A 21,973-nucleotide genomic window follows, 5' to 3' on the forward strand; every position below is an offset into this window, starting at 1 on the left:
GTGATTAGAATAAGAGGATTGATGTCGTCAGCCGGAAAGTGATTTTAGCTCTAAAGCAAATTTTTGCATCGTGATGAAAGATTTTGAAGATGCACGTTACATAAATCAGTGTTCATTCATACTGTATGTCTTAATTACTGGCACAACAAGAGGTTAATGATTATAAATATGCAGTCGCATGTGTTTCGTGCTGATATCATCACAGGGATGTGACTCACTGACAGATCAGTGAACGGATAGAAGCCGCTTTAGCTGTGATTATTCAGGAGATATTAGAAACATGACGGAGTGTTTTCATCCGCAGGAGAGCGTGAAGGATAATTCTCTGCTCTTCATGCCAAACGTCTTGAAGGTGTATCTGGAAAACGGACAAACTAAGTCCTTTAGGTTCGACTGCAACACCTCCATTAAGGTATTTCAGCATTGCAGTATTTACATATCACTTCTGATGCTCCATATCAGCAAAAATACTCTGCGTACAGTATATATGGTGTAATAAAATGAATGGTAGCAAGCAATTATTATTATTATTTTTTTTTTATTATTCTGTTATTCATGAAGGATGCATTAAATTGACCAAAAGTGACAATTAAGACATTTATAATGTTATAAAAGATTTCTATTTCAAATAAATGCTATTCTTTTGAACTTTATATTCATCTGTGAATCCTGAAAAAATAAAATGTATCACAGTTTCCACAGAAATATTGTGCAGCACAACTGTGTTCAACATTGATAATAATCAGAAATGTTTCTTGAGCAGCAAATCATCATATTAGAATGATTTCTGAAGATCATGTGACACTGAAGACTGGAGTAATGATGCTGAAAATACAGCTGTGCATCACAGAAATAAATTACAGTTTACTATATATTAAAATAGAAACCAGTTATTTTAAATTGTAATAATATTTAAAAAAATTTACTGTATTTTTGATCAAATAAATGCAGCCTTGGTGACCCCCCCCCCCCCCCAAAAAAAAAGAAATATATATATATATATACACGCAATAATCCCATTTAAATCAATGTAATAAAGTAATCAAAAAATAGGAATACATTAACTAAACTGGGTAAGATAATTGATTATTAATAACTACAATTTGTAATTAGTAACAAACTGTGTGTGTGTGTGTGTATGTGTGTGTGTATATATATATATATATATATATATATATATATATATATATGTATGTTAATAAAAGGTGTTTGTTCATTTGTTAGGCCCTTTCTAATGACGCTAGCATGTCAGGTGTTGTTGGTGTTGAAGATGAATAACTAGATGTTCTTCTGTTTGAAAGGATGTTATTCTGACCCTGCAAGAGAAGCTGTCTATTAAAAGCATTGAGCACTTCTCTCTGATGCTGGAGCACAAGATGGAAGGATCTGCAACAAAGCTAATGCTTCTGCACGAGCAGGAGATGCTAACGCAGGTTTGTTGTGCTGGTGAATGATGTTTCTGAGCCGCTACTGAATCTGAGTGCCACAGAAAAAAGAAATGATGTTGACGCTTCAAGCAGTTAAATATAATGAGAGAATAAACAGAGAAATGCATTAATGAATGATTGCTTTTTAGGTGACGCAAAGGCCAGGCTCACATAAGATGAAATGCTTTTTCCGCATCAGTTTCCTTCCAAAAGATCCGGTGGATCTTCTCAGGAGAGACGCTGTTGCGTTCGATTACCTCTACGTTCAGGTAACACATCTTCTGAAATTTAGTCTTTTAATACTGAACACCGGATGCTTCCCATTCTCTTCCTCAGAAAAAAAGATCCTGATTCTTCATCAGATTTGGAGAAATGTAGCACTGCATCAGTGTCTCAGCAATGGATGCTCTGCAGTGAATGGGTGCCGTCAGAATGAGAGTCCAAACAGCTGATAAAAACATCACAATAATCCACAATAATCCACAGCACTCCAGTCCATCAGTGAACATCTGGAGAAGACAAAAGATGAAACAAATCCAGCATTAAGACGTTTTTAACTAAAATATGAGTCCATAATAACACTTCCTGCAGTGAAAAGTGTTCTGGTCTGAATCAGGAGAGAAATCTGCACAGATCAAGCACCGTTTCAACAGCTCTAAATAAATATGTGTCTGGATTTTGATGTGAGAGACAACAGGAGATGCACTTTTTCACTGCAGGAAGAGTTATTATGGATTATGGACTCATATTTTAGCCAGAAACAAGTTTGAAGTTAAAAACGTCTTAATGCTGGATATTTTATCAGCTGTTTGGACTCTCAGTCTGACGGCACCCATTCACTGCAGAGACACTGATGCAATGCTACATTTCTCCAAACCTGATGAAGAAACAAACTCATTCTAATCTTAGATGGTCTAAGGAGGTCATTTTCAGCCAGTTTTCATTTTTGGATGAACTGTTCCTTTCAGTTTGTCACCTGCTAGTTCACGCTGTGTGTTTATTCTGGTTTGCAGAGCTGTAAGGACGTGGTGCAGGAGCGCTTCGGCTCTGAGCTCAAATACGACACAGCGCTTCGCCTGGCTGCTCTCCAGATGTACATCCTGACGCTCAGCACCAAACAAACACAGAAAGTCTCACTGAAGTACATTGAGTGAGTGTGCAGCGGTCATGGAGTAACAAAATTAAAAATGTTTTTATACTTGCCTTCATGTTGTTCCAAAAACAAATACGCACAAAAGTTTTTATAAGAGCCTTCATGCAGCTTTTTTTTCTTTTTTTTCTGCACAATGACTCAAACTCCAAAAAGGACAAAAATGAAGGTCAATATGCAGTAACAGGCATTTCAAAAATTTTTGTTTGTCAAGCACTTAAAATTACTTTGTTTCATATTAGCTACTTCTACAGTGCTTTCTGTTTGTTTGTTTGTTTTTTGTGGTGATTAACTGTATAAATAGTCATCAACTTAAATAAAAATAAAATATTTTCACTCAGAAATCACTGGTAAATTTCACAAATAAGTACAAAGGTCAAGTAACAGGGATATTATTAATTTAGACTAAATCTGAATCTAAAACTTAAAAATATAATTTTCATTTTCATTCATATTTCAGCTAAAAATACGACAACATTGCTTAATTTAATTTAGTTTTACTTGAAATACTAAAATGATTAAAACTAAAACTGAAATAAATATGAATAAAAACTATATAGACATATTTAAAATAAATACAAATACTACTAGAAAGGACAAAAACACAATTAAATTACTAAAACTTCTACTAAAATTAAAATGAAAACTATATATAAATATAAAAATGAAAACCGATTCAAAATATTAATAAAAATTATATCTCAATACTAAAATAACTGAAATAAAATTAAAATGTATTTCAGCTAGTTGCCAAAGCCAATAAACTTAATTAAGTTTAACCTGTACTGAAATATAATAACTAAATAAAAATTAATAAAAACTATGCAGACATAAAAAACAAATACTACTAAAAATGACAAACACAACAAAATTACTAAAACTTTAACTAAAATTAAAACTATATAAAAAAAAAAAATGCATTCAAAATATTAAAACTATGATAGTATCTCAATAATAAAATAACACTGAGTAACACATTCAATTAAATATGAATTTTTTTCTTGTAAAATACATTACAGTTAAAAATAATTGTTTACACTGTATGAACAGCAGAAGCTCAAATGTTCTTCCCAATCTTCTCCATCTGTGTTTCACCAAAGAAAGAAAACGATTCGGATTTGATCTGCATGAGGGCGAGTGAAAAGTTTCTGGTGGCGGGTTCTTTAAACGAGAAGAAAAGATGAAAGGCATTTGACTGTGAAGAGCGTTTGAATTCAGCGTGAAAGCTCTTGTGTCTTTACAGAAAGGAGTGGGGTCTGGCGCAGTTCCTGCCTCCAGCGGTCCTGTGCAGCATGAAAGAGAAGAACATCAAGAAAGCGCTCACACACATCCTGAAGACCAACCAGAACCTGGTGCCTCCGGGCAAAAAGGTGAAGAAACTTTCACAGTACATATGCAAAGTGAATTAAAATCGATCTTTTCAGCTGCCTTTGAAAATCCTGATTCTTCAATGCACAATATAATACAGAATAGGATTTTAACAATAGCAGTTCCAGTCAAATTTCACGATTCTTAATACAACTATCATAGCAAAGACTAATACTGTATGCTGTGGAATATAACGCTTTATTTAAACATTTTTAGCATATACAAGCAAATAGACTTGTATTTAAATATATAAATTGTATGGAAGAAAAACAATGACAAATGTCTTTAAAACAAAAAAGCAAGTTGAATTACTCTAACTGAAAAAAATAAATAAATAATGCATTGTGTGTGTGTGTGTGTGTGTGTGTGTGTGTGTGTGTGTATAAAACACATTGTATATAATAGTCCATTATTATATTGTAAATAATTAATATTAAATTCAAAATGCTTTTTTGTTTCAAAGACATGTCATTATTTTTCTTCCATAAAATTGTATGTATTTATCTATCAACAAGTCAGTTTTAAATTAATATATATGTATGTGCATGTTATCATTTTTAGTATTTATATCTGCTTATATATCATAATCTGTATATGCAAAAAAAAAAAATATATTATTTACTTTTTTTTAGAATATATGTGAGATATAAACAGATTAAATATTCGGTTAATTTAAAACCAAGAATAAAATGTAATCAACAATCAGGTATAACGTACTGCATAATATTTTATGTTATTGTGTATTGCACTATTATAATATTCTTAAAAAGCATCTTGTAAGCACAGTCTGTCTTTGCAAATAAACCTAGTTAGACTTGTTTTTCCCAGAGACACATATTCAAAAAAGCAGAAGAAAGAGTGCTCTATTTCTGTGATTGACACTTTCTGTTCCCTAATTCTGCGTGGATTTGTGCTGTGTGTTGAAGCTGACGGCGTTGCAGGCGAAGGTCCACTACCTGAAATATCTGAGTGATCTCAGGCTGTACGGAGGACAAGTGTTTAGGTCCACGCTGGTCGTAAGTGCAAAGATTCGCATTCTCAGAGCTGTCATTACATCAGCAGCTGAGAGCTTTCAGTGCACATCCAGATGTTTAAAGGTACAGGTGTATTTCAGAAAGGATCAAACATCCTTTGAGCAGATTCAGGCCAAGAAACAATATTTTAACTTCCTTGCATATGAAGTATATTAATTGTATTTATTTATTGCTGTTATTTCATTTTTTTCTTTAAGAAAACGATTTCGAATGATTTTATTTTCTTTTTAGTAAAATAATTAAATTGTAAACAAATCAATAATGATTCACACCGTATTTTTGCTTCTAGCTTAAGTATATGATTTTTTTTTTTTTTTTAGTTTTGCTTTTCTGTTTTGTAAAGACAATTTGATTTCTAATGATTTTATTTTTGTTAAAAAATTTTTTATAAATTATAATCAAATAATGTTTCACACTATTTTCATTTTCTAGCATATCAAGTATGATATATTTTTAGTTTTACTGTAATTTCTGTTTTGTTAAAGATGGTTTCTAATAATTTTATATTCTTGATAAAATTATAAAAAAAAAATGATTCACACTATATTTTCATATTCTAGCTTCTGAAGCATATAATTTGTTTTAGTTTTGCTGTTTTTTCTGTTTTGAAATGAAAATATGAGTTCTAATAATTAATATAATAATATAAATAATATTATATAGAGAAATAATAATATTAGAATTAATAATTCTAATAATTTTATTTTTGTTAAATATCCAATTATAAACAAATCAATATTTCACATAGTATTTTCATTTTCTAGCATGTGAAGTTGTTATTCATTTTTATTTAGTTTTGCAGTTATTTCTGTTTAGTAAAGAGAGCTTGATTTCTGATTTTCATGTTTAAGATTATTACTATATTATAAACAAATCAAAAATGTTTTCACTGTATTTTTGTGTTCTAGCATCATTTTCTATATGATTTATAGTTTTTTTTTTTTTTTAATTTCTGTTCAATAAAGACAACTTGATTTCCAGTAATTATTATTATTATTATTATTATTTATTTTTTAAGCTTTTTGACATGTTTAACTAAAGAAGTTGACAAATCAAGGATAAATATTTTTTGTTGAGCTCTGCAAACATGATAGATTTTAGATTTACATATATACTCCTCTCTATTATAACTAGCACTTATTTAAATAATAATAAAAATGTGTTGTATTAGTACATTAGCTTCAGGTGCTGTTTCACACGGTTGTATTTGTGATCTGACAGCAAGGAGAGAAACACACGGAGGTGACGCTGCTGGTGGGGCCGCGCTACGGCATCAGTCACGTCATCAACACCAAAACCAACCTGGTGGCGCTGCTGGCCGACTTCAGCCACGTCAACCGAATCGAAATGTTCACGGAGGACGAAAGGAACGTGCGAGTGGAGCTTCACGTCCTGGATGTTAAGGTGCGATGGATAAAAACGAAGAAGAGTATAATTTGTTTGCAGAAAACACATGATTTAATATTTTTCTCTCTAATGCAATGACATTCAAACATTTTTAAGTGTGGCTAAATATTTTTTTGGATATTGACCTCCACATGCATTACACATTAAAACAATATCCCTTTTATTCTGCATCCCTTTCATCCAGTTGTGATAATGAAATCATGAATTAATAATTCATATTTTCAATTGCATCACTTTATAAAACAGATAAAGTCAGTATGCATTATTTTAAGTTTGCTACATTGCTTTGCATGAGTGAACTAAAAACATTATTACTTTGACTATTGATATTGACAAATTATTGATCAATTAAAACTATGTATTAACTATTTACTACATGCATTACTACAATTGTATACAAAATTAAGAACACATAACAATTCAGCATCCCCTTTTTCCAATTCCTATTATGATAATGTGAATTAATAATTCATAGTTACAAACATTTGAATGCCTAATTTTCAAGTCAATAATTAAGTCAATAAATGCAATAGAAAATATAAATGCAATCTATTATGTTTGCTACATTACCAGTGTGAGCTAAAACTGTATTAGATGGCGGATTATTTTGATTATTCATAATTTAATACTATTTATTGACTATTACTGCATACATCACATCAGTTGTATACAATTTTAAAGATACATAACAATTTAACATGCCTTTTATTCAATGCTTATTATGAACATATAAATGCAATATATAAAGTTTGCTACATTGCTTTGTAAACATGAACTAAAAACTATATTACTTGTCAGATTATTTTTGATCATTATTAAATTATTGATAAACTATTCATTGTGTACTTACCACATGCATTACACTAGTTTAATTCATCGCATAATTCAATATCTTTTATATCCAGTGCTTATGAAAACATGAATTAATAATTCGTAGTTACTGACATGTGCATGCTTCATTTTATAAAACGGATAGTTAAGTCAATAAATGCAATACATTTGTCACATTGCTTTACAACTAAAAGCTGTTAATATCAATGAATGTAACTATTTATTGAAAAAAAAGAGCAATAAGCTGCTCAAAGTCATTTGTTACTGTAATTTAACCACCACTAAGGGAGTTTTAGGATCACTAAAATCATTTTAACTGCACAGCCTCCCGTTGCTGTATTTATTGATTATTTATGCATTTCTTCTGCAAAACATTTTTTTCTGTAGCCCATCACACTTATAATGGAATCCAGTGACGCTATGAACCTGGCGTGCTTGACTGCTGGTTATTACAGGCTGCTGGTCGATTCACGGAGGTCCATCTTCAACATGGCGAACAACAGTAACACTGCAGGTAAGAGCATGCACATGCACTAAATAAAATATAACAGTTATTTTTTCAGCTTGAAATCATCTCAACTCAAAGTAGCATCAGTAAACTTTAAATGATGAATTTATGGTTAACACTTTACAATAAGGCTCCATTAGTTAAAGTTGATTAATGCATTAACTAACATTAATTAGCAATGAATAATGCATTTATTAAAGTATTTATTTATTATGGCAAATTATGTAACAAAAATACAGCTTTACATTGTTAGGTCATGTTAGTCTAATCAAATAATATTAACAGGTATTTTTGGTTTTAACAATGCATTATTCAATGCTGAAATTAACATCATCTAAGATTAATAAATGTTTTACAACTATTTTCCATTGTTAGCTCATGGTAACAAATGTTAATGTTTGTAAATGTTACCAAATTATTTAATTATATTTTTAAAAATCTAAATTAACATGCGAGATGCAAACTGAATCATTATTATTTTCCCACTTCAATAACTACTGTTTTTATTGAAGAACACACAGTTCTTGAAATTTCTGTAATCACACAATCAATCATAATTAAATTAATTCAATATACTGTATCAGCACTTACAGTTTCTGTTAATAAAATAGTTTGAAAATAACCAGCTTTGTCATAATTACAGCTGACATACTTGACAAAAATATGTTTGCTAATATAACTGAATATTTTGGCCAGTGTAATGGGCCTTGGAATATTATGTTGGACAGTGGGAGTCCTAAGAGTCAAAAAGTTTAAGAAACCACTTATTTAAATGGTTTTGGTGTGAATCTGATACTTTAATAACTCATTGGCACTGATGTCTTTTCCTTTTGTGTTTACGTCTAGGACAAGACTCAAGTGTCAAGCACAACTACCAGGCAATTGACTGGAATTACAGTTCTTGCAGTGCATGTGATGAGCCCCACCACGAATATGCCATCTGTGGGCGAAGAGAGTTTGATATTTCCCCCACAGTATCTGAAATGTACCAGTCGCAGCATCGCATGCATGGGAATGAGAAAGCGCAGAGGGTGAGCAGAGGAAGCCACATGCATCCTCAGCCCTACTTCAGTGTCCCAAAAAGCAAACCTCAAGAGTCGCCCAGAAGCGCCAAGGTGTCCTTCATATTCAACGATCCTACACTGGACTTTGTGAACCCTCAGAACTTGGGATACCAAAGACTGATGGAGGACATCCCAGAAGTGCTGGAGGAACACCGGTACATGTACGCGCAACAGAAGGACTACAAGCCACTGGAAGCGTCACTGGAGGTCGAAGGCTTCCAGTACGGTTCCAACATGGTCTATGGTGATGCCAAGATCTTCGGTACGACGGAAGGCATCGAGGAGCCTTTGCTGCGCGATATCTGCTACGCCGAGACTACGGATGACGCCGAGGATGACGACGACATTAGTTGCGAGGAGGACATGATGATGATGATGATGGAAGAGATGAAGGACAAGGCAAACTCTCTCCTGTCGCTTTCAGAATCGAGTGACGACATAATTGACCTCACTTCACTTCCGCCGCCACCGGAGGGTGACGATGAGGAGGACAGCGATGACCTGCTGCAATCTCTAAACTTGGCAATTGCCGCTCCGCCACCAGGATTCAGGGATAGTTCGGATGAAGATGACCACCAAGAGCGAAAAGGCTTAAAAAACGACATCCCTGTGTCGCTGATCGATTCGGTTCCAACACAAGTGGCCAGTGGGACTGAGGAAGTGTTCAACGACACCGTTGTTTCCACACTACAAGCTCTGGAGGCCTTGGCGGCCTCTGAGGAACAGTCTGATCCACAATCAGACAATAGTTCAGGTTCTTACACTATAGTAACGTTTATTCATTGACGTTGTACAACCTTCCAGCCATTCCTTTATTTTGTTTTTGTTTTTTCCATATTCCATTGTCTTCAGTGCAAACCCCATGCCATGTATTGTGTGTGCATTTGTTTTATTAGCAATGTAAATGTGATCTGCTTATAATTTGTGGTTCATTTTTGTTCATGTATTTCATTATTCATGTTCAAATTTGTTGCATTTCATAGCCTTCAATGTTTTGTACAAATAAACTATTTTAAAATATACGTGTGTACGGTGTGATGGCTAAAATGTTTGTCTCTCTGTGACACACAGGTGTAGAAATATCTCGGTCCTTTAGCCCTGAGTCCTCCTCTGATTCTGGGAACGAGACAAATTCGTCCGAAATGACGGAGAGCTCGGAGCTGGCCGCAGCTCAGAAACTCTCTGAAAACTCTCTGAAAATGTTAGTAGCCACGGCCGAAGGGTACCAATCTCTCGCCGAAGAGGAGACAGAGTTTCGATTGGTGCCGTGTGAGGTCCAGGCGTCTCTAGATGACTCCCAGTCCGTCGCAGTTGCCAATTTCGAAATGGAGCCGGAAACAATGGAAACCAAGTCGTTGACGGACTACTTCAACAAAATGCACAGGGACGTGATGATGGGAATGTCACAGGGGAAAATCGAGGAGCAAGACGGCGGGACGAAATCGAGCACCCAAGCGGAAGCCCGTCAGTTGAATATCACAGAATCTGAGAATCTTGTTGGGATGTACAACAACTTCAATGGACGGGATTCCCAGCGTTCAGGTCCCTTTGACTTGGAGAGGATGTCTTACGCTTTTCAAGAAAGCAATCAAAGATTGCATATGATTCTGAATAATAAATCTGAAGAGCACATTTACTCTGAGGTGGTTGGCGATGGCGGTCCGTTGCATGCAGACAGGTTGACGCAAAATGTCAGTTTGAAGGACTCGATAGACTCGAACACAAGTTCCCCCGCCAAAGAACAATATATGATTGAGAGAGCCCGGAATGAACATCAACAGAGCAAGGCGGCTTCATCCGAACAGGAAGTGACACGGTTATATGAGTACCACTTGTCCAAAAGGATGTCGTCTTTACAGAGCGAGGGAATTCATTCCCTGCAGGGTTCCCAGTGTTCGTCCATCGATGCCGGCAGCAGTACAGGAAGCAGTAGCTGCGTGACACCAATGGACTCTCCTCTGTGCACGGTAGATAGCGTCCATCTGCACGGGGAGTCCTCTCTGAAAGGTCTTGGATATCCAAATCAGAACGTAGATGGAACGTTTTTGCGGAAGCACCATGGACAGGCTGGCCAAGAGTCAGGCAGAGAGGGATGCCAAAGGTTGCCCAAGATCAGAGAAACTACAGGTACCGCAAGCTTGAAACTTTAACAAGTCAAATGTTACATTCAATTAACCTAATGTCACGGTTATATTTCTGTTCATTTTTGTTACGTAGAAACTGCAAAGCTTGACCATGTGGAATTAGAGACTCACATTGTTGGTCAGCAGCTGAATCATTTAACAATTTGTTGGAGCTGGTGAGCAAGTTAAGGGTTTTTGTACCCCTCGTCTTTATTTAAACTGAAGCTAACCTAATCTGACCAATTGTCCCACATAGTGTTGGGAAAGCTAGCGTAAAACTAGCTTTTCAAACTCTAAACAAATCATACAGTGCCTGTAAAAAGTTTTCACACCCCTTGGCCTTTTCTTATTTAAAGCATAGAATCACAAGGATTTATTTGGGGGGTTTTTTGACACTGATCAACTAAAGAATATCCTCTCATGTCAAACTGAAACCTGATTTTTATGTAAACATGTATTACAGTTATTAAACAATAATTTGCATAAGTATTCACCCCCAGTATATTTCAGTATTTAGTAGTGTCACCTTGAATCTGTGTGATGCTGTAGTTCACAGTTTAACTTCACATCTGTAGATGTTCTCCCCACTCCCTCAGCTTCGCATAAATGCTTAGGCTCAGTCAGGTTACATGAAGACCATGCAGCATAAATTCCCTACTGGACTGAGGTCTGGGTCAGGTTGTACTGACTGTTGTAAGTTCTAACTTAAAATTAACTGTAAAGTCCACACTACAGGCTTAGTAACTACTAGTTAGTTTGTAACTCATTGTAACTAGTATATCAACTTTCTGTTTAATTTGCACCATTTGTTATTAAAGGGGTCATATGATGTAGTTAAAAAGAACATTAATTTGTGTATTTGGTGTAATGAAATGTGTTTATGCAGTTTAAGGTTCATAAAACACATTATTTTCCAAATACTATAAATTATTGTTTCTCTTCTATGCCCCACCTTTCTGAAATGAATTTTACAAAGCTCATCGGTCTGAAAAGCGAGGTGTGCTCTGATTGGCCAGCTATCCAGTGCATTGTGATTGGCTGAATACCTCAAACATGTGATGGAAATGTTACGCACCTTGTCATACTGTGATGCCAAGTCCCGGTCAGAACACCAGCACTACAAGAAAAAAACAATAAAACCCATTACAAATGAGCCATTTGTTGCATCCAGTGGGGATATAATAATGACTCGTACTGTCTTTTTACGCGTTGCGTTGCATTGCACGGCGTAAACATAAAACCATGTCTGCATTTATGATCGGAAAAATGAGAAACAACAAGTGCTACTCTACACTGCTCAAAACTCGCGTTTGAATCATCAGTGGCAAATCCTTTAAATATGTCAAGTCAAGTCATCTTTATTTATATAGCGCTTTAAACAAAAAAGATTGCGTCAAAGCAACTGAACAACATTAATTAGGAAAACAGTGTGTCAATAATGCAAAATGACAGTTAAAGGCAGTTCATCATTGAATTCAGTGATGTCATGTCTGTAAACGTATTTACAGACTGTGATTCAGAACAGCCGGCACTGTAGTCTTCTCTCCCAGGATCAGGAAACAGTCCTCCACAAAATGCGCAGCGCACATCTGAATATTTGGTTTGAACTGTTCTCGAACAGTGTTGTAAATACAACTTAACTACTGATTTCTAGTCGTGTCCTCTTTTGGAATGCCAAACTACTGTAAGTATTTTCACTTTCACAACGAAACACACAGCAACAATACTACAGCGAGAATCAAAGCCTTCTTTCTTTGTGTGAACATTTGGGCGGCGTTATGCAAATCTTCCCACATCATGATGTAGACATGTGGGGGCGTGTTTAAACAAGGTGTTTTAGGAGGGCATGGACGAGTCTTTTATAAACAAAATCTCTTTGGGTCACGTAACACGATATGATGTTTACCCTCAATGATCCAAAAGCAGCCTTCATAGTCGTGAGCAGAAGTTGCTGAAGTACTGTGAATTTCAGTATATTCTTCATTCTAAATTCTTTGGCCTTGCATAACTAATGGTAAAAATTAATTTCCTTTGACATGCGATGCTACTTAATCATGAATAATATACACTACCGGTCAAAAGTTTGGGATCAGAACAATGTTTTTTAATGTTTTTTTAAAGTTTCATATGCTCGTCAGTGCTACATTTATTTGATCAGAAATACAGGAAAAATATTTATATTGTGAAATATTATTATGACGTAAGATAACGTTTTTCTATTTTAATATGCATGAAAATCTAATTTATTCCTGTAATGTAAAGCTGAATTTTCAGCATCATTACTTCAGTGTTCAGTGTCACATGATCCTTCAGAAATTATTGTAATATACTGATTTATTATGCTGGAAACTGTTGTGCTGCTTAATTTTTTTTTTTTTTAAACGTATGATACTTTTTTTCAGGATTCTTTGATGAATAAAAAGTTTAAAAGAAGAGCATTTATTTAAAATAGAAATCTTTTCTAACAATATACACTACCATTCATAAGTTTGGGGTCAGTAAATTTTTATTCTTTCTTTTTTTGAAAGAAATTAAAACTTTTATTCAGCAAGAATGTGCTGAATAAATTGATTAACATTTGAATAAATGCTGTTCTTTTTAACTTTTTATTCATCAAAGAATCCTGAAAAAAGTATCGCAGTTTTCCAAAAAAATATTTGGCAGCGCAAATGTTGCCAACATTGATAATTCTAATAATAAATCAGCACATTAGAATGATTTCTTAAGGATCATGTGACACTTTATACTGGCGTAATGGCTGATGGAAATTCAGCTTTGCATCACAGAAATAAATTAAATTTTAAAGGATATTAAAATAGAAGCCAATCTTTTATATTGTAATAACATTTTACAAGATTACTGTTTTTTTTTTCTGTATTTATGATCAAATAAATGCAGCCTTGATGAGCATAAGAGACTTCTTTAAATGACATTATAAGTCTTACTAATCCCAAACTTTTGAACAGTAGTGTAATAGGCATTCTTTTATGTAAAAGACTTTAAGAATCTGTATTTGAAATTAATAAGCATCATTAAATACTGATACAACAAGAACACAAGAAATACAATTTATTAGGACTAATTTTATTTCAGATGCACACAGCAGCGCAAGTTAGGTTGGGTTCATTAACAAAGAAATTTAATCACATAATATTCTCTCTCTTAAAATTGAAATAAGTCTAATTGTCAATATTATCATATACTGTATGTCTAAACAATTTAAGTTTGTCAGGTAAAACAAGAGCTTATTAATGCAATTCAATCTGATATTTTATTCCAACCATTATTCCTGGTCGCATGCTTCCGTAAATAGTTATGTTTTAACTTCATTTAAAGGTGCAATGGAAAAACATTTAGTAGTGCATAAGTGTAACTTAGTACTCCTTTATCACAAAACTAGGCTAAGTTGTAACTTGCTCAAAACTGGTGCAACTGGCCCATGGACTCTTGCCCACTAAAGGACATAAAAGTTGTTGTTTTGATGTCATTCCTGTGTATCTTTGACTTTATGCTTGGGGTCTTGTTGGAAAACTAATTTTCCTTGAGTACCAGGTGTCTTGCTGACTCCATCAGGCTTCATGATTTTCCTATATTTTGCTGCATTTATTTGGCCCTCCAGCCTCAAAACCTTCAAAAGAAGATCCTAACAGCATGAGTCACTGTGGAGACAGTGTATTCCTGATTATACATTATTTAACTTATGCTAAAATGTTGTTTTATAGTCTGATATGTTAGACTTTAGAGTCTCCCACGTGTCTTCTGGCATAACAGTAACAGAGATATTGCATGACATTTTCATCAGTAGATTCTCTTCAGCTGCAGCAGCAGTTGTTATTTGCATAGTCTGGAGCTTGTAACCCTTTCAGATGTGTCACTGGTCTCTTGATGTCTTCCCTCACTGTCTCCTCATTACACTGTGACGCACCATGTGAGGACGCCCTGCACTTGGTGCATTTACTGCTGTGTCATATTTTTCCATTTCTTAATTATTGATTTAACTGCTACTCCAAGGGAAGCTCAATGACATGGAAATCCCTGCCTGGGGCTCTTCGATTACGGTTTCGTAGAGCTGCTTGGAGGATTTTTTTCTTCATGGTCTTCCACAGTGCTGACTCACTTATGCTACAATCAGTTGAAAGTCCTTGAGTACACAAAAGCTATTTAACTTATGTGACTTACAACCAAAAGGTTGCACCAGTGGCGAGTCTGGCATGTCATATTATAAGGGGGTGAATACTTATGCTAATTATTGTAGATCACTTACTTAGAGCGGCGTGTTCTCTTTTTTTCTGTCGACCACATTTTGTCCTCTGTGATTCAACGCTGTAAAACAACAAAAATGAAGTCCAAAGGGAGGTGAATTCTATTCATAAGCATTGTAAGTCTTAGGGTGTAATTAGAATTTCATGATTTGAAACATTAAGCCTTGTGTAGACCGTTTCTGAAGTATCCTGGCCAGGCTTATCATTGACGTCATTCATTTCAGTCATTAGCTTATCATGCTGAATCAGGATGAGCAGGAACTCTGAGGGGGATTTTAGAGATTCAGAAGCATGAAATTACGAGATATTATACTGGCCGACTAATTTATCCCTCTCTTTTTCCTTCTCCAGTGTAGCATGCTGCCGATGGAGATAAAACAGAAGAATCGTCGTCTTCTCTCACGATATGTCCATATTCATCCATAGCACAGTTTCCTATGTGCCAAACCAGAGGTGATCAGAGGTCTTGAATGCTTCCCTGTTTATTCTTGCACTTGGCCTCAAATGACCCGCACTCTGGTTGCCTCAGGGAGGCAGAAAAGGAATCTTAATAAGACAACTATTGGCTCAGGGAGCATTGACACTTTTTATGGAAACTGCAACTTGTAGATGGTGGTAATCACCCAATCAACCATGGAAGGAGTGCCGTTCCTGCCGTTCCTAAAGTCAACATGAAACTCAAAACCCCTTTTACTGCCATAATGTGACACTTTGTTGTATCCACCAGATTTGGATTGCGAAAAGTAGGCATTTTGTGCCAGAATTGTTGGAGAGCAGTTGGAATGACACGAATGTGCATTAAGAAAGTAAATGGGATAAAATTTAGATTTCTTGTTGACTTTAATCTTCTGAAATGGAAGCGAATGACAGATGGTTTGACATTACAGAAGTCAGCACAGAAAACGAGTTTAAGGCAACACACATTGGAACAAGGCAAGTCCATCTCCTGATTCTTTTGGACGACACACAATCCAGACATAAGAACTGTGCATTGCTCTGAGAAATTCTTGCACTGGTCACTTAACATGTCTATTTTAGCCACATTTCTCAAAGACAGCATGTGCGGAGCTTTTGTACTCTGAGGATTTTTTTGTTAAGCAGCAAAAGGATATTTCGAAGCACTAGTTGGAGCGATTCAGGAAGTCACTTTATTTACTTTGCGTTGAGGCTTTGGAAAGTTATTTTGATGACCAAAGCAAAACTACATTTGCATTCGATACGCTGTTATTTGGTTGCGAGTTGCAACAATGGCCATATGTCGAAAAATCACTGCTTTTATTTAGCCATATGATATCACGCATACTGTACGTTTGTCATGAAAACTGAGATAATCCGGCCATTGCGATCCACTGTGATAACAGTGCTTGTGTATATTTTGTGTAATATGTAAAATGAAAAGGAAGTATTCTACAATATATAGAATTTTTAAAAGACAGTATATATAAACCATCACAGCACCTGATAGATGCATCCATTTTGTTCTATGTGTTTATTTTAATCTTCATAACAGAAGAGCTTCACATTCAAAAATATGAACAATTTAAGCCACTGTATGATCTGTAAACTCTTATTATGTTTGCAACTTGCACAGTTTCATTTGCTGTTCTTATTTGACAGGCTAATGCATATATTTACTTAAGTATTTTAAAGTCAACATGAAGTATTGTTCTCAATCTATTTTACTACTGTCATCTGACATATTTCCCAGTGTAATTTTATCAAGAAAAGGACAGGCTTATATCTGTGAGGATATAATCATTTTTGAGCTTAAGTTACTACATTATGATGAAATATTACAACAGATTTTTGTTATTTATTTAGAATAACGTGCACTAATGAGCCATTCCCAGTAAGACCAGGAAATTAAAGAACGTACATAGGTCCATTTTGATTTCATGTTGACTTTAAATATTAAATGTAATGTATTTTATTTAAATCATCTTCATTAAATATTTCAGCTTGAAAACTGATCTCGTGCTTTCTTTCTTTTATTTCCTGTCATATGCCAGTAATTAATTTATAAATAGTGTGTGTTACATAGTTTGAAATATTCTTCCCTCTTTCTTTTCTCTAATTTTTTTTCCTCTCCTTGTGTGCTGAAGAAGCCACTGTTGTGTTTGGCAGAGATAATATTTTTGATAATTTCATAATTGAAGTGCTTCACTTTTTCTGGTTTTGCTTTCATTTATGAGGAAATCATAGCAGAACTTGAGCAAACCCCTGGCATTGTTTTGCTTAATCTCTAGTACAGAAACTCATCCCTTGAGATAAAGGACGAAAGTATTGTTGTTCCTCTTTATGGTGGTGTTTCATTGACAATATTGTTCTAATGACATATAATTCATTAATTATACGTCATTAAAATGTAAGATAACAATGCTGATAGGTACAATAATAGTTGGGAAATATAATCACTTTGCATAATTACAAGGAAAAAGATTCATAACAACTTTGTTTGCAAGGGGAAGTTATATTGTTTAAATATATCCACTCTCACTTTTGTTTGTAATTTTTTGGTCAATAACACCTGTTCTTCAAGTAGCACAGGGTGTAAAACTTGAAAAACCAGCAAAAGTACCGAACAACAAGTCACGAACGTCAAAAAAGAATCCCAGGTCTGATGAAGATGGTGAGTAATTGAATGTTTTATTTCATTTACAGTAATCAGCTCTCTCATGTGATGATTGTGTCAAAACAAAGATGCTCTGAGGTAGTTACAGCAAGTGCATTTTCTTAATATGCAGCTTATATGTTCATTAAATGTCATGTTTATTTTCTGAATGTTTTAAAAAAAAATTTTTTCCATTTATTTAAAACTATATCAGAAATATCAGCTAGACCAAAATCTACTTTTAGATTTGTTTTTGTTTTTTTGTTTTTACTGTAAACATGTAAAATGTGTTAAACAGGGCTATGTAAAGATCTGCAGGCCAAAAACATACTTTATTTACTCATGTATATATATGGTACCTCAAAATCTACTAATATGTACAGTTTTTGTACTACTGTCAACACTTTAGGTACTAATATTCACAGTTTAGGGGTACATATGATACAAATGTGTATATTTTTGAAAGGGTGCCTCCCTAGTGGCAGCTATTTACCTTTTTATTCTGAGAGTGCATAATGAATAGAAATGTGTCAAGTTTACAAATGACAATTACTGTATGTAGACTCATGTGTTCATATTTTATCATTATTCTACATTTTAACACCTGCTATCTTCCACTTTCAGATGACAGAGAAGACGTTCATTTTCGTAGCTTGTCTCATCTCTTTTCTGGATGCAGCTGAGTGGTACCCCAAAAGTCTGAAGTGTGATGTTTCTCTGGCTAGTAACGGGAGCGAGGTTAGCGTCGACTGCACTGAACGAGACCTAACTGAAGTTCCTTTGGGAATCCCAACGAATACCACCAATTTGACGCTAACGATCAACCACATACCTCATATTACGAATGATTCGTTTTACAAACTGCACAACATCACTGAGATCGACCTGCGCTGCAACTGCGTACCAATCAAGATCGGGCCCAAAGATCGCGTCTGCACCAAGAGCTTGACGATTGACAACGGCACCTTCTGGAAGCTAAAGAACCTCAAGTCGCTTTATTTGGATGGTAACCAGCTGTCCAGCATACCCAAGGGCCTTCCTCCCAACATAGTGCTTCTGAGTCTCGAGGTCAATAGTATTTATTCAATCCTTAAGGAGAATCTGACAGAACTGACTAATGTCCAGACGCTGTATCTCGGCCAGAACTGCTACTTCCGGAACCCGTGCAACACATCATATTACATTGAAAAGGATGCGTTTGTGCAGCTTGACAAGATGACCTTGCTTTCTCTAAAGTCTAACAACTTGTCCTACTTCCCCCACCAACTACCATCTAGCCTCAAAGAGCTGTACCTGTACAACAACAATATTCAGACAATAACAGAGATGGACTTGCACAACCTGACAAACCTGGAGATACTGGACTTGAGTGGGAATTGTCCACGTTGTCATAATGCACCTTTCCCATGCATTCCATGCCCAAATAATGCTCCTCTTCAGATACATCCAAACTCCTTTAAGACCCTGAAGAACCTAAAGACTCTTCGACTTCATAGTAACTCTCTAACACACATCCCTTCGGAGTGGTTTCAAAACTTGACTCAACTTAGTCTTCTAGACCTCTCGAGCAACTTTTTGGCTAAGGAGATCACATGCACCTCCTTTCCTTCATTGTTGCCTAATCTAGAAGAGTTGGATCTGTCTTTCAATTATGAGCTCCAAGTGTATCCCGCATCCCTCAACCTTTCAAGATCATTCAATTACCTTAAATCTCTCAAGGTCCTAAGAATCAGAGGGTATGTGTTTCAAGAACTCACACAGGAAGACATCCAACCTTTGGCTAATTTGAGCAAACTGGAGGTCATTGATCTCGGCACAAACTTCATAAAGATAGCACATCTCAGCCTACTGAGAAATCTGAAAAGCTTCAAAATCATCAACTTGTCTGACAACAAGATCTCAATGCCTTCTCAAGGAGAAACTTCACTTTCTAACCACAGAGAAAACCATTACAGTTCCCCAATGTCTCAAGGTGCCCAGTACCACAATGGAGAAGTGAAGGATATCCACTACTTCCTTTATGACGAATATGCACGCAGCTGCAAATACAAGGACAAGGAACTATGGATTTCAAGTCCTTTCAACAACAAATGTAGTTTCTTTGGAAAAACGTTGGACATTAGTAGGAATAACATATTTTTCCTTCATTCCAGATTTCTGGATCTTGGTGAGCTGAGGTGTTTAAATCTCTCTGGGAATGCCATGAGCCAGAGTTTGAATGGTTCTGAGTTTGTCCAGTTGAAGAATTTACAATATTTAGACTTTTCGGACAATCGTCTGGATTTGATGTTCTCTTCAGCATTTCAGGAACTGAGCAGTCTGGTCGTTCTTGATATCAGCCGTAACAGCCATTACTTTGTAGCTGAGGGTTTAACTCACATGCTGAATTTTACAAAGAACCTGGGTAAGCTGAGCAAATTAATAATGAACGATAATCAAATCTCGACATCCACGAACACAGAAATGGAGAGTTTTACTCTGGAACATTTGGAGTTTAAAGGGAATCGTCTTGATATGTTGTGGAGAGATGGAGACACGAGGTACGCCAACTACTTTAAGAAACTTTTGACCTTAAAGTCTCTTGATATCTCTCGCAACAACCTGAACTTCATCCCACTAGAAGTTTTTGAAGGTCTTCCAGAGACCCTCACAGATCTGTACATCACTAACAACCGGTTAAAGTCTTTTCAATGGAAGGGCCTTGTGTACCTAAAAAAACTAAAACTGTTAGACCTCAGTGGGAATCACCTGACGGATGTTCCTGCATGCTTGTCTAACTATACGAAATCAATCGAAACTCTGGTTCTACACAAGAACAACATTGTAAAACTGACTCCCAATTTTCTCAAGGATGCGTTCAGCCTCAAGGTCCTGGATCTCAGTTACAATCGCATCCAGTTCATCCAAGAGTCAAGTTTTCCGGAAAATGTTATAGACCAGCTGCAGACCCTTTACTTGAACAACAACCGGTTTGTATGCTCCTGCAATGCCACGTGGTTTGTCCGATGGATCAACCGGACGTCTGTGAACATCCCGCGCCTCGCCACGGATGTCACCTGTGCTTCACCGAGTGCCCAAAAAGGTCAGAGTGTAATTTTCCTCAACATTCAGGCCTGCCAACACAATTCCCTATCCATCATCCTCTGCATTTTACTGACCTCTGTGATCCTTAGCATCCTCACACTCACCATCTCCAGCCATCTCTTTCTTTGGGATGTTTGGTACATTTACCATTTCTGCTTGGCCAAACTCAAGGGGTACCGCCGGCTGTCCTCCAACAGCACCGTCTACGATGCCTTCGTGGTCTATGACACGACTGATTCAGCTGTTCACGAGTGGGTCATGCAAGAGCTTCGCATTCACCTGGAGGACAAGGGCGATCCGAGGATGCAACTCTGTTTGGAGGAGCGGGACTGGGTTCCTGGATGTCCCCTCATTGAAAACCTTTCCCAAAGCATTCAACTGAGTAAACGCACCGTTTTCATTTTGACCGGACGATACATCAGGAGCGGGAGCTTCAGGACAGCATTTTATTTGGCCCACCAGCGACTCATGGATGAAAGAAATGATGTTATCGTACTGATATTCTTGGAGAAAATGCCTTGTCAATCCAAGTATCTCAAACTGAGAAAGAGGTTGTATAAAAAATCGGTTCTCGAGTGGCCGAGGAACCCTCAAGCACAGAGGTACTTCTGGTTCAGTCTCAGAAGTGTCATGGCAACTGAGAGTCAGCAATACAACAAACTTTTCCAGGAAACGCTGTGATTGGGACACACTCCATGGACTTGCTGACGCATATGAAGCTTTGCAGCTTTATTTCTGCATGTGACAGCTTCTTTCGCAAGACCACAATGTAACATATAACCATTAACATAATGTTGGTAGACTGTTTTATTGTCCATATAACTACATATAAACCACAACTTTGTTGACAAATACACTTTCATTCCTGGGTAGTTGACATATATTTGGAAAGTAGTGTAACATATTGTTCTTCAACCAAAACAGAATTTTGCTTATTATTTTATTATGTATGCAAATTTTACAAAAACAAGAATAATAATAATAATAATAATAATAATAATAATAATAGTGAAATTAATGTTTTATTTTATTGAAAATTTTACTGTTTTTATCATTATTTTTGTTATTAATATACATAGCAGTGTTATTATCATTGCAATATCA

At 35.7% G+C, this 21,973-nt stretch overlaps 2 protein-coding genes across 5 annotated transcripts in view; both read left to right on the forward strand.

Moving 5' to 3' along the window:
- LOC109045011 (FERM and PDZ domain-containing protein 4-like) overlaps positions 1-17,144 on the forward strand; it is a 65,040-nt gene extending 47,896 nt beyond the window's left edge. For all 4 annotated transcript variants that reach the window (XM_042764376.1, XM_042764377.1, XM_042764378.1 and 1 more), the window contains 11 exons: positions 305-412; positions 1,302-1,433; positions 1,577-1,696; positions 2,441-2,577; positions 3,821-3,947; positions 4,872-4,961; positions 6,201-6,383; positions 7,605-7,731; positions 8,572-9,543; positions 9,861-10,916; positions 15,526-17,144. In XM_042764376.1, the coding sequence (XP_042620310.1) occupies positions 305-412; positions 1,302-1,433; positions 1,577-1,696; positions 2,441-2,577; positions 3,821-3,947; positions 4,872-4,961; positions 6,201-6,383; positions 7,605-7,731; positions 8,572-9,543; positions 9,861-10,916; positions 15,526-15,530 (3,057 nt within the window). In that variant the 3' untranslated portion in view covers positions 15,531-17,144. The remainder of the gene's footprint in view (positions 1-304; positions 413-1,301; positions 1,434-1,576; positions 1,697-2,440; positions 2,578-3,820; positions 3,948-4,871; positions 4,962-6,200; positions 6,384-7,604; positions 7,732-8,571; positions 9,544-9,860; positions 10,917-15,525) is intronic.
- Positions 17,145-18,246: 1,102 nt separating this feature from the next.
- LOC122146173 (toll-like receptor 7) lies at positions 18,247-21,787 on the forward strand. Its single transcript, XM_042764380.1, has one exon. The coding sequence runs from the start codon at positions 18,410-18,412 to the stop codon at positions 21,548-21,550; it is 3,141 nt and encodes a 1,046-aa protein (XP_042620314.1). The 5' UTR covers positions 18,247-18,409; the 3' UTR covers positions 21,551-21,787.
- The last annotated feature ends 186 nt before the right edge of the window (positions 21,788-21,973 follow it).

The sequence above is a fragment of the Cyprinus carpio genome, chromosome A9, assembly GCF_018340385.1.
Source record: "Cyprinus carpio isolate SPL01 chromosome A9, ASM1834038v1, whole genome shotgun sequence".
Taxonomy (NCBI): domain Eukaryota; kingdom Metazoa; phylum Chordata; class Actinopteri; order Cypriniformes; family Cyprinidae; genus Cyprinus; species Cyprinus carpio.